This window comes from Condylura cristata, unplaced genomic scaffold, assembly GCF_000260355.1.
Source record: "Condylura cristata isolate star-nosed mole 26May11 unplaced genomic scaffold, ConCri1.0 scaffold00002, whole genome shotgun sequence".
Classification (NCBI taxonomy): Eukaryota; Metazoa; Chordata; class Mammalia; order Eulipotyphla; family Talpidae; genus Condylura; species Condylura cristata.
Window position 1 is genome coordinate 24806438 of NW_004567103.1, and position 12265 is coordinate 24818702.

At 44.6% G+C, this 12265-nt stretch overlaps 1 protein-coding gene across 1 annotated transcript in view; it reads right to left on the reverse strand.

Moving 5' to 3' along the window:
- Positions 1-12265, reverse strand: part of CDK15 (cyclin-dependent kinase 15) — a 79139-nt gene that overhangs the window by 12923 nt on the left and 53951 nt on the right. Inside the window, exons 11-12 of the mRNA XM_004674385.2 lie at positions 6762-6810; positions 1870-2009 (exon numbers count right to left, since the gene is read on the reverse strand). Coding sequence (XP_004674442.1) covers positions 1870-2009; positions 6762-6810 — 189 coding nt within the window. The remainder of the gene's footprint in view (positions 1-1869; positions 2010-6761; positions 6811-12265) is intronic.

Genomic DNA, 12265 nt, shown 5'->3' on the forward strand with positions numbered 1-12265 from the left:
CACACACACACACACACACACACACACACACACACACACACACACTGGTTCCTGTACTGGGTTTGCTTTCTCTGTCCTGGAAGAATAAAAGCCAGAATTCCTGATAACACACCAGTTTGGACAGTGATTGTTTCTGCCTAATAATGCTTCATCAGGCAAACAAAATGCAGTGTCTAGAAAACTTTGAAGATCCCCAGCAATTCTCAGTTGGTAGTAATAGTTACTGGAGGAGGACTGATGGGGGGAGTATCTTTAAGTGGAGAGAGGTATGTGTGTGTGTGTGTATGCGCAAATGTGAATACTTGTGTGAAGTGGCAGTTAGAAGTCTCAAGCCTGACAGAAGCTAAGACAAAAGGGTCAGGGGCTCAGGCTGGGAAGAAGTACTGGATGGGAGTGGGGGAGTGGGTGAGGGGTGGGAGTGGGATTGGAACCAGGAAGGGAGAATTGTCGTGCTGCCTGGAATGTCTTTTATTCCACCCATATGCCAAGCCCCGTGCCTTCTCCCTCCTTCCAAATTCCACTCCAGATTCACCTCCAGTTTAATCCATCTCACGAGTATTCTAGTCCCTCTAAAGAACGGCCTTTAGCACACACATCTGCAGCTGATTATGCACAGACGTTAGTTGTTTAGATATGATTTGTGCTAATATGTACGAGGGTGCCCTGTTTCCTCTTCCTCACCCTCTTTTCCTCCCACTCTGTAGGATCCTTGAGGTCAGCAAAGAGCCTCTTTTCCCCTCAATTTTTATAGCACTTAATATATTCTTGACACTTAGTGGCGACTTAATAAATACTGATGACTGATTCTTCTTACAGGGTTAAGTAAGACATTAACCCCAGTTAGATGAATACAGTTACTTCTCGAAATCCTAAATGACTCACTTGAATAATTAAATATCTCAAGAAGTCTCAAATGAAAGAGCTCTGGACTGCGGCAGAACAATGCCCTAGAAGCAGTGGAGCAAACTGGTTAGACCATAGCTACACCTCTTGGACAGAACCCCCAGCCCTCCCCCCACACATCCATCACCCTACCTCACCTCACCCCAGTAGCCTCTTGCTCGTCTGAACCCATCTGCCTTCCTTCTTAACTTTCTACTCTCCAGCTTAGGACTTCTATAAACTGTTTTCAGTGAACAGTGAAATTTTCAAAGAAACCTCACCTAAGGAGAGCCCCCCCCAAATAGCTTAGGCCATGACCACACTGCCCACATCCTCCACGTAGCTCTTCCTGGCCACATTGTGAGAAACATGAGGAGAGCTCAACCACATGATCCCCCAGCAGATTTCAGATCTGGGAGATAACCGGGGGCCAGGCACAAAGCTGACTTCTGGATAACTTGCGTTTCCCCTTAGCTGCCTGCCTCAGAAGACTCTCCTCTCCATTGCCCCACCCCAGTGCTTCCTTCAGCTGCATCAGATTACCAGTCAAGAAAGACCCAGTTCTTCTCTTATGACATATCCATGTACCTATCATCTTACTCCCTATGGGAAGAGAAAAGGTTGTTTGAAACTTTGGTTTTGCTTCTCCTGGCAGACACAAGCTAAAGCAAACAACTCAGAAGTAACTCTCATCTCATCTGATTTCAAAGTACTAGTGGATATATGGGAAATGTTTGGATCATTGCAAGGAGGCCTATGTCCCCTCCACCCACCAGTGCTCCTGAGTCTCAGAGAATCTCATGCAAATTCAGGCAAGATGGAATCCCATCTTATGTCTTCCAGGCAAAAGCATCATTAAGCTCACTTAAAGGTTGCAAAGTCTATGCTTTACCAGTGCTCAGAGAAAGTAATTAGATCCCCAAATTTAAATGTGTGTATATACACACACATTCACACACACACACACACACACACGCTCACACTCACCATCAGGAAGTTGGTGCAGTTGAGATGGTAGGTCACTGAAATATTCATGAACCAGCGCTTCCTGGGCAGAGACTCGGTCTCTAGGAAAGCCTTTCAGCATTTGAGATGCCAGGTCTTCAGCTTCAGGAGCCCTGCCCAACCTAGAGAAGTAGGAGAGAAAAGTAAAGCATCCCTCTGAAAGATAAAAGGGATGGGTGGTCAAGAAAAGGAGATAGCTAGAAGTATTTCAGATATAAATTTCTTGGGATTTCTAGAGTTGATGACAAGTGGAAAAAGGACTCCTTAGTAACCTGTTACTAAGATGTAGGCAAAATCTCAGCATCCTATCATTCAGCTCTCTGTCCCTCCACGAATTCTCTGGGCATCATGTAGATATTAAGGACACAGAATTGCAACTATAGAAGCAGAAATATATAATTAAGGCATCTTATTTGAGGGACAAAGTAGTCTCTACCAAACAGAAAAAATCTGATTGGGAATCCCTTCCTGACTCTGAGCTCCAATTCTGATTCTGCATACACAGAATCCAGGAGAGAGGTAACACTGGGGAAGTTTGGGTGGAAAATAACCTTCCTTACAGTGTTTCTGCAACTTAGCTTCTGAGATTATTACCTAAAGCTTCTTGGTTTCTCCCAAGGGGTCTACTCTGCTATGGGAGTGTAAATGTTCCTATTTGATATGATTTATCAAGTGTTATTTTTGGGCCTGGGAATGTTAAAAAATTTTCCTCTTTAAATTAAAGGCAATAGGGTTCTATTTTTGGATTGCATAATCCTATAGCCTAAATTGTAGTAAGAGTGATTCTTCAGATTGACGTTATATTGGCTTATAAACTTGCAGTAGAGCATATCCATTAATTTAGCAACTGCTACATGCCAGTAGGTGTGTGGGTTTGGGATATCAGATAAGATTTCCTTCTGACAGTTGTGTACTAAAGGAGCTGTACACTAATCGAATCATCATAGAGAGGCATAAATATCACTGTGAAAGAAAAGTTCCAGCTATCTAACTTAGAATGGGAAGAGGTGGTCAGAGGTTGTTTTTCTAAGGAATAGGCATTTATGCTGAGAATTAGGAGCTGAGGCAGGGAAGGGTAAAGGATCCAGGCAGAGAGCTGTGGGTTCATTCAGACCCTGGAGTGGAGGGAGAAAGTGTTTTGAATGAAGGGAAGAAAGGCCAGTGGCTGGGAGGGCCAGACATGAAGTCAAGGAGGGCAAAAGGGATTGATCTACAGGTCTTGTGGGTCTCTATGTATCCTGTTATAATGCTTGAAAATCTTGACTAACCTAGACCCAATCATTTAAGAATACTTATCTCTAGAGCTTACAGAAAGGTTTACACATGGAAAGCTGCCAGGGAGAAGGCCATGCAGATCGAGGGTGGGTGGGGGGAGGCTGGAGGGGGAGAGTGAGGACAATTAACCACAAGACTGATGATGCTGGACATTCAGAATTAAATTGCATAGCCATGCACCTTGCCAGTGAAGCAACACTAGATGGGTTTACTTAATGTGAAATACAGGTGCCAACCTGAAGCAACACAGGAGAGTTCAATTTCCTTTTCAGGTGCAGTGAAATTGGAAGTCTTGGTCCAGACTTGTAATTTGCCTAAGATTTACATAAGAAACTTTCAGATATCTGATTCCCAGGACATGAAAGTGTTTCTACAGATAACTTTGCCCTCAAACTCATAAAAAATTGCTGGTGAGACAGACATATAAGATAGAGAAGAAATTTGCAAATCTCCTGTCCTTGCAAATTTCCAGGCCAGTTAGCAGAGAAGGGAAGCAGGTTTGGAGGCCTGCTCAGGGGGTTGTGGCCTGAAGAAGGGCTGCTGAATACTTTCTTCACCCTGCCCTAGCACAGGTTTTTAGGATCAATGAAATGGAGGGTTAGAGTGAGAAAGCTAGTATAAATTATTAGGCTGAAAGATTCAGGGAAAAGCTCATAAAAATTTTTTAGCTGGTCCACTCTTGCTAGAATAGTGCTAAAATTGGGGTCTGAACCCACTCTATGAGTTTCAGAGGAATGGGTGGGTATTTAGGGGGGAATGATACATCCATAGGTTTCCACCACTCAACCCCATCAGTGATTTGTTCTCTCTGCACAGTCGTGCACATTGGCTCCAACAATAGAATTGTTCTAGAATTTCTCTGTAGGAGCAGCATGTGAATTATAATCTGATTGGAAGGAAGGTTAGGGGGTCTGTTTTGAACTTGAGTTAGCATGGCCTGCATACTGTTTTTATTTACACTGTGATTGTGTCAGTGGCTGGGGAAGTCAGGAAAGGCTGATGGAGCCAAGGGGGATAGGTTAGTAGGGCCACTTAGAAGAACAAGCCATTTTCCCCACACAAATCAAAGAAAGGAGATTGGTCCTGATCAGGATGTGGAGACTTCTTTTCTAGGGCTTTTCTATGTAATATTGGCACAACACTATTAACTAAGCTTCAGGCTTTATTCAAATATCATTGTTTCTTCTTTTTTTTTTTACCTCCCAGTAATGTCTTCTTTGTAGTTCTAGGGGAGTATCTTTTCTTTTTTTAAGTTTATTTATGCATATAGAACTGGGCTACCAGCCAGAGGTGCAGGGGTGGTGAGAGGATTCACCAGAGACAGAGGGGGAGCAGAACAGGCAGATGGATGAAGTACATTGCTGAGGGGAGCAGTGGGCGGGTCAGGAGAGGTCTGCTGCACCATATGGGTCACTTCCGGGGTTGGGGTGGACACATGCTGAAGTGGCTTTAGCTTTTTAGTGCTGTGTTTTAACCTGCTGTGCCTCCAGGGAGGGCCTGAGAGTACCGTTTTTAATACTGTTAGCAAAAGACGTGGCAAAGCAGACACACCCGATAATATATCTAGCACTAGGATGAAATAACGTAAGAGATGCTGTCCTATAATTTTCCCAGCATGAGTGTGACCTTACTCGGCCCATGTGCAAAGCCCACTGCACCACTGCAGACCTCCTGTAGAAAAACCAGTGTAGAAAGCTCAGTCACCTGACTCAATGGACAAAACCACAGAGCTCTGCAGGTGAAGTCTGGTCAAAGTTCCACCACTTACTTAGCTTGATGGCTTTGGTCAAGTTACTTAACTTCTTTGCGCCTGAGTTTTCTCTTCTTTGGGAGAGATGGAAATGAAATGGGAATGAAATTTGTGAGGCTTACATGGAATCATATATGCAGTGAGGCACACAGCAAACACTCCACTTAACATTAGTCCTCTTTCAAGGACAAAGCCATTCTCAGAGCCAGGCACTTGCTCATGTGATTATCTAGAACAGTACTGTCCAGTAGAACTTTCCAGAGATGGAAATATTCCATCGCTGAGCTTCCCAGTGTGGTAGCTACTGTTGCCACATGCTATTGAGTCCTTGAAAGGCAACCCGTACTACGTGGCAATTGACTATTACATTTAATTTTGCTTAGTTTAAGCCTCAACGGGCACACGTGGCCAGCAGCTACTCAACTAGAAATGCCTCTAGACATGACCCTGGCTCTGAAGATCTGAACAGAGGGAAGCCAGAAGTCTGCGCCACGGTATCGCTGGGAACAAGACAATGGCAGAGGTGGCGGGGATTCTGTGTGGCCAGAAAAGCCAAAGCCATCGGCAGCAAATTCAAATACTGCTCGGCTCCAAGAGGACAGTGAGACAAGGGCAGGCGCTCTGTGGCACTTTCTTCTGCCGTGTGACGAATGTCAGCAGCAGCAGCAGCAGCAGCAGCAGCACAGAGTACACAGGTGGTCTGCAGGTTTGGCGTTGCCATTTATTTTGGAAGTCAGCAATGGAAAGCAAGCAAGCCACCGAGTAGCGCTAAAATCCATGTATCGCTAGCGGGAGGAGCAGACTGTGCCGGAGAGAAAAGCAGCTATTCTTGAACACAGTGATAAATAGCAGTGCCCTGGAACCTGTCTCCAAAACAACGGGGAGTTTCAGGTGATACAGGGCGTTTGAAACCGAGAGTGGAGTGTGCGGCTCTCCCGGGGAGACCCGTCCCCCCCAGTGAGAGATCCATGGTAGTCGGCAGCTTTATGTTCCGACCTATTTTACTCTTTGTACTCCCGTACGCAGTCTACATGGAAGAGAGGCTTGTAAAGCCTATGAACAGTTAAGTGTGGGGAAATCAAAATTTGGTTAGGTTAAACTCTACCACATTTTCAGGGAAGAACAAGGATCAAATGTTCAGTTAGGATCTTGGCGGGTGAAACCCTTTCCCTTCTCCCCACCTGCGAGAGTGTTTTTCTTTGACATTTGAGCTGGTTTCCCCTGTCTCTGATGTTTTCCTCACTGCCCTTTTTGCCTCCTCACTGAAGCAAAAAGAACAGAGCCTCAGCTAATTACTCTCAGATCAAATAATACTGGTTATTGTAATTGGTCATTGTCCGAAAACACTGAGCTCTTCTTAGCCCTGAGGTTGCCTGGCACGGCTTAGTTAGCTAACTATTCCCGGAATGTCTCTATTATCTGTTTTACTTTGCAAAAGAAACTAGGGATTTGTTGAAAGCTGGTAATAAAAGTCTGCCCTGGTGTAGAAGAGACTGCGTAGAGAGGGCCTGGGAAAGCATGACCTCCATGAATCAAGCCACCCCCCCTCCAATAGCCACTCAATGATGTTATTTGGTTTCTCTGTGTCAGAGAATAATAAACCCACTAGGTTTTCTTGCAAGCCAACACTCCCTCGTTCTCAGGGCTTCGGGCATGGATGAGGGGGCACGAAACAATTTTAATGGCCAAACTCACTGCAAGTAAAATGGTTCATAGAGAAAAACTAACAGATTCACAGGTTAGCTCTCTCAGACTCATCTTCCTGCAACTGGTGTGCAGTGGACTGAAGTCTAGGGGAGCAATACTCCATCCCTGCTGGAAGATAAGCTTTGCAAGGTGGGGCACTTACCTGTTCCAGACATTCTGCAGGCTTTGAGGCTTAGGCAGTGGAAACCATTCTGGAAAGCATGCACAGAAATGTCAAAAAGATAAAAGTTGCCTTAAAATCTTGTGACCAAAAGTATTAATAAAATTCTAAATGCTCTTCTTGGCTTCGGGCAAGAGAGACCTAAGGTATCAGGTAATCAAACTAGATTTCTAAGCTCCCTGAGTTTTTATGATTTGGTGGAAAGTCACTATTATGGGTTAAATTGTGTCCCCATAAATTCATATGTTGAAGTCCTAACGCCAAGTACCTCTGAATGTGATGTTATGTGGAAACAGGGCTGTTGCAGATACACTGTTAAGGTGAGATCCCTAGGATGGGCTTAGTCCAATATGACTGGTGGCCTCATAACAAGGGAAGGTTTGGACACGAGATAGACATGGACAGGGGAAGAGGCCGTGAAGAGACGCAAGGGAAGGAAGCCATCCTCTAGCCATGGGGAGAGGCCTAGGGCAGGCCGCTCCTCAGAATCCTCAGAAAGAACCCACCTGGCCAACACCTCAATGTCAGAACTCACCTCCCGAACTGCGAGACAATAAGTTTCTGTGCTTGAAGCCACCCAGTGTGCGGTACTTTGTTATGACAGCCCCAGTGAACTAATGCAGTCACAATATTCAGTAAAGTCAACAAACATTTATTTAACATCTGTGTGCAGAGCATGTACTGATTGCTGGGGAGAACACAAAAGAAATCAAAAGAAATCTCCCCACCCTGGCTGAGCTTACAATTCATTTGTGAGAACAAAGCACACAGGCATGAAAAGTCACATGACAGATGAGGGAGCCGTCTCAGAGTCTCAAAAGTGGGTAAACGTTAAAAGTAACGGGGCTGATTTTATATATCACTTGAGGCAAAAATGGAAGCAAATCCTGGCTTCAATAATTCAAAATGTATTCAAAATGTAGGATAACAAAATGTGTAATGTCTTTGGAACATTAGAACACTGGTAACATTTACTACACAAATACATGTGTTTCTGTTATTCTTGGTAATGATACTGTTTAACCCAAAATATAATCACCAGACTAGGAGTCACTTCTCTCCTTCAGTCATGAAGTACTAACTATATGTCTGCTCCAGGTAAGGGCCACAGAGGCACCTCAGAGGATAGATGTAAGCTGGCACTCCGTAGCCAATTCCTCTATTTCCCACTCCAAACTGAGAAAAGCGTATTTCAACTCTCATTCAAATGTTTCTTCCCTTATACTATGCTGGGGCTGTAAATGTAATTGTTTTGTTTTAAAATATTTCTTCCAGTTCCTGTTGAAATGGAATATGCCAAGTCTGTCTATCCAACAAAGAATTTAATCACAACTGCTCAAAAAACAATTTTAACAACACTGTCCTGTGTGTCTATATGTGAATGAAGAACGACAAGAGCACCTGCCAGACACTGAGAATGGTTAGAGGCGTTTACCCTTTTCACGTCTATGCTTATTTTCTCAAAATGTATTTTCTTTAATAAAGAACACATTGTTTTTTAACTTTGAAAGGAAGTTCAATGGAAATGGAATTTACAGTGCTAAGAGTTGTAGAGTAAAAGGAGTTATCAAAAGAAAGTGATTTAAGTTGTTTTCAAGGTCAGATGCAATCAGATGTGACTCATTCTGCTGATGTGGCACAATCCCAGGTGGGCACTAAGGGAAGTGATTGTCTATAAGGTTATTTACTCTTTGCTCAGATGATTGGGCCTCAATTCAAATAACCAGTAAAGATAAGAATATCTGGCATTTGTTTAGTATGTTTATTTCAAAACCACTTTCTGCTGCCTCCTTATGGGTCTTTCCACCCAAACAAAGTAAAAATGTTTCCTGTTTCCTCATTCAGTCCTATTCCAATTTCCAGTAAACACAATGAAATCCATTCAATCTGCTTCCATGTCGTTTTCCCCTTCTTTAAACCCTATGTGATGGGCTTTGGTTTTTTTTTTTTTGGATCCTTAGTATTTTGATAATATTTCTCAGTTCAGCATTGTTCTTGTGCAACATGGTAGTGGAAGTAGCTGGATGAGGGTTTAGGGCTTGAACCTGCTGCTTCAGGTTCACTGTCCTTGGGCAAAGTATCTTAACTGAGGACAATCTGTTTCCCTCATTCAAGATAGAGTTCATACTTGTCTCGCAAAGACAAAGTGACTCATGGAATCTGTGGATTCACTGAGATAATGAATGTAAAGTGCCTGCCTGGGAGCAAAAACAAAACCCTATCTGCTGCTCTTTCCTTTAGAAAGTGATGGGCAGCGTCAAAGGTGTGTGACTAGGGGAGTTCTGAATCCACATGACACCTCTTCCCAACTTAACTTCTTTGAATCTCTGCTTCCCCGCATGCAGATAAGGAACAGTTGGTTCGCTTGCACAGCGCTGTCGTGAGAGGAGAGCCGTATAAAACAATACTGCCTCAATTTTGCCTCTTTTCCTTCTGCCTCTCTCTTGTTTGATGGACAATGCTTTTCTCTCCTTTTCTCGCCATTATTTCTGCTTCATTGTTCCCCGTGAAAGCCTCCTATGACTTGCTTTTGCACTCTACTGAAATTCTGACTTGTTCCAAGCTGCATGTCTCACCAGCCTGACTCGTGACCTCAGCGTGAGCCAGAGGCATGTCTCTTAGTTATTGGTGTAGCAACATGAACACAAAACATCCATTTGCCACTTATGAGTTCTGGGATGTGGCGGGAAATTACTTCACCTCTCTGGTTCAGTATATTTAGAAGTCCCCAATTCTGTCAAATGGGAATAAATTTCCAGTTAGCTGATTATATTAGATGAGATTGAGCGCTTGGGCTGTGTGTGTGTGTGCGTGTGTGTGTGTTGGGGGGTGGGGTGGGGGGGTGCTCAATTAATGGCAGTCTCATTCCTTTTTCTCTTCTTGCTTTACCTGTCATTGTGAAGGGGTGGCTTGGTCTAACATGGTTGTTCTCAAGCCAAACTGCACTTGAGTGTCATGTGGGAGCATTTTGAAAAGGAAGGAAGCCTTGGCTCCACCCCCCAGAGAGTCTGATTCAATGAGCCCAGGGAGCCTGTTGTGTTGTTATTGACGTTAATGGTCTCCAGATGTTTCTAGCATGGCACTGAGGCAGAGGACCCTGGTCTAGCAAAAAAGGCGGGTCTACCACTCACCAGCAACTCCCACACACTAGTCACAGCCTCATTTCCTCAAGTAGCTTATTGTGAGGATTTAATCAATCAACGGATATAAAAATTGCAAAACATAGTGTCTTGCACACACTTAATATTTTCCCAGGATGTGCAATGCAAGCATGACAAGGGAAAGATCAGGTCTCATAAATTCTACTAGTAGAAGGTGGCACGGGAGGGTTGCTTCAAGAGTAATGACATTAACCTTGAGGCCCCACATCTTACACCATGCCTGTCTCTCCCACAGCTATTCTGCAGCTATGTTAGCTGAGACAGAGGGCGTGATATGTCCAGGATCCATTCCCTTGCCTTTACTGAGCAGAACCAAAGCCCAGGGCCTTTTTGTGAACTCCCCCTCCCTGCCCTCCGCTTACACAGATAACCTGGTGCTGAAGACCTTGTCTCTCTCCCATTGATTTTTCCCAGGAGTTAAACTCCTAGAGGTCAATGAAAGAGTGGTCCACAAACAGGCATTACACAGAGCTGTCTAAAGAGGAATCAGTTTTTTTGGCCTCGAATATCTCTAAAAGTAATAATGGAAGTAGCTCATTTCCCTTCTTCCAAAGATGATGGAAGACTTTTCTCTGTCTCCTTTCTGCTGTTCTCTGTTTAGAAGTTCTCATTTGGGGCCCTCCCTGGTGGTGCAGCGGGTTAAAGCACAGCACTAAGAAGCTAAAGCCACTTCAGCATGAGGTGATCCACCATGGTGTGGCAGACCTCTCCTGTCCCGCTCGCTGCTCCCCTCAGCAGTTTGTCAGTCGGCCTGTTCTGCTCCCCACTCTGTGAATCCTCTCACCGCCCCTGCACCTCTGGCTTGTACCCCAGTTCTGTATGCCTAAATAAATAAATCTTTAACAACAAAAAAATAAGTTTTCATTTGAGTTCAACTGCAATCTGAGGTAGGAAAAGCAAAGTAAGTTGCAAAAGGCAACTGGAAGAGCTGAACATTTTAATTTCCCAACTAAATGCACTGGTTAAAAACCAGGGCAGAACTGTTGTTAACCACAGTCACATAAATGTTTAAGAAGCTCATTTCATAGCTGATTCAGGTATTGTAATGTTAATCCATAAGAGTGTTGGTGGCTAGATAAAACCAGCAACTTTGTGAGCCTAAGCTCAAGGTGAAACATTTTCTAGTTACTAGAGTCTTGCCACACTCCACCAAAGGTTATCTCACAGTGCAGTCTACTGAACTACTCCTCTGGAATTTCCTGAACACAATGCATTCTTGAGATACCATATATTTAAATAGTTGATAATGTTGTTAGCCTTATTCCACTATCTCAAGCGGTAACTTTAAAAATGCATTGCAAAAACCTGTCACTCTTCTCCTACCTCTGTTTCATCCCCACCCAAATATATACTCAGGCTGTAGGGTAGATGGATTAAGCAGGTTTTTTTTTTTTTTTTTTTTAAGATTTATTTATTTGTACATACAGAACTGGGGTACAGGCCAGAGGCTCAGGGGCGGTGAGAGGCTTCACCAGAGACAGAGTGGGGAGCAGAACAGGCAGATCTACGAAGTACACGGCTGAGGGGAGCAGCGGGCGGGTCAGGAGAGGTCTGCCACACCATGTGGTCTCCTCCGGGGCAGGCGGGAATCGAACTCATGCGGAAGCGGCTTAAGCTTCTCAGTGCTGTGCTTTACCCCGCTGCACCACCAGGGAGGGCCAAGTGGGTTTTTTATGCCACTAAGCTCTGTGGCTGTCACCTGCAGCCTTGAGGATGTAATGCAGAAGGCACTTGAGAGTGTGGGCATGGGCACTCGTGCCTGATGGTGGACATCTGGAGCATGGTTGTGGGCATAAGTGTGCACACCTGAGTGGCGTCAGAGGGCTCTGGGACTCTCCTTCCTCCATCTGCCTGGATCCAAAGTGAACCTGCCCTGTGCCAGCTGACACACACAGGCCTTCACAGCAACTTGCCCTGCTCTCCCTCAAGTGGCTAGTTGATTTAAAGCTTCACTAGTCTTGGGCTCAAGGAGTCCAAGCTTGGCTCTTTCAATGCTTTGCCAGGTAGACTGCAGAATCCTATTTGGGCATCATCATCAGGATGCTGAAAACTGGTGTTCTCACCAAAGGCACTTGCTCTTTGGAAGTGGAGCCCGGACTCTACCTCACATTTGTGGCTTCTCACTTTTCTAACTCTACATTGAAACCTTCTGTGAATCCTAAGAAAATAGCCCAATTGTCTGAAGCCTGTTCTTAAGGAAATGGACTCTGCATTGGAAGGAGAGGTGAGGTCCTGCTCCTGGTGGATGGGTGGAGAAGGTGGAGAGAGTGGGATAATCCCATGGGCAGTACAATGTCTAATGTCCGCCCGCAGCCACAGTGCAGC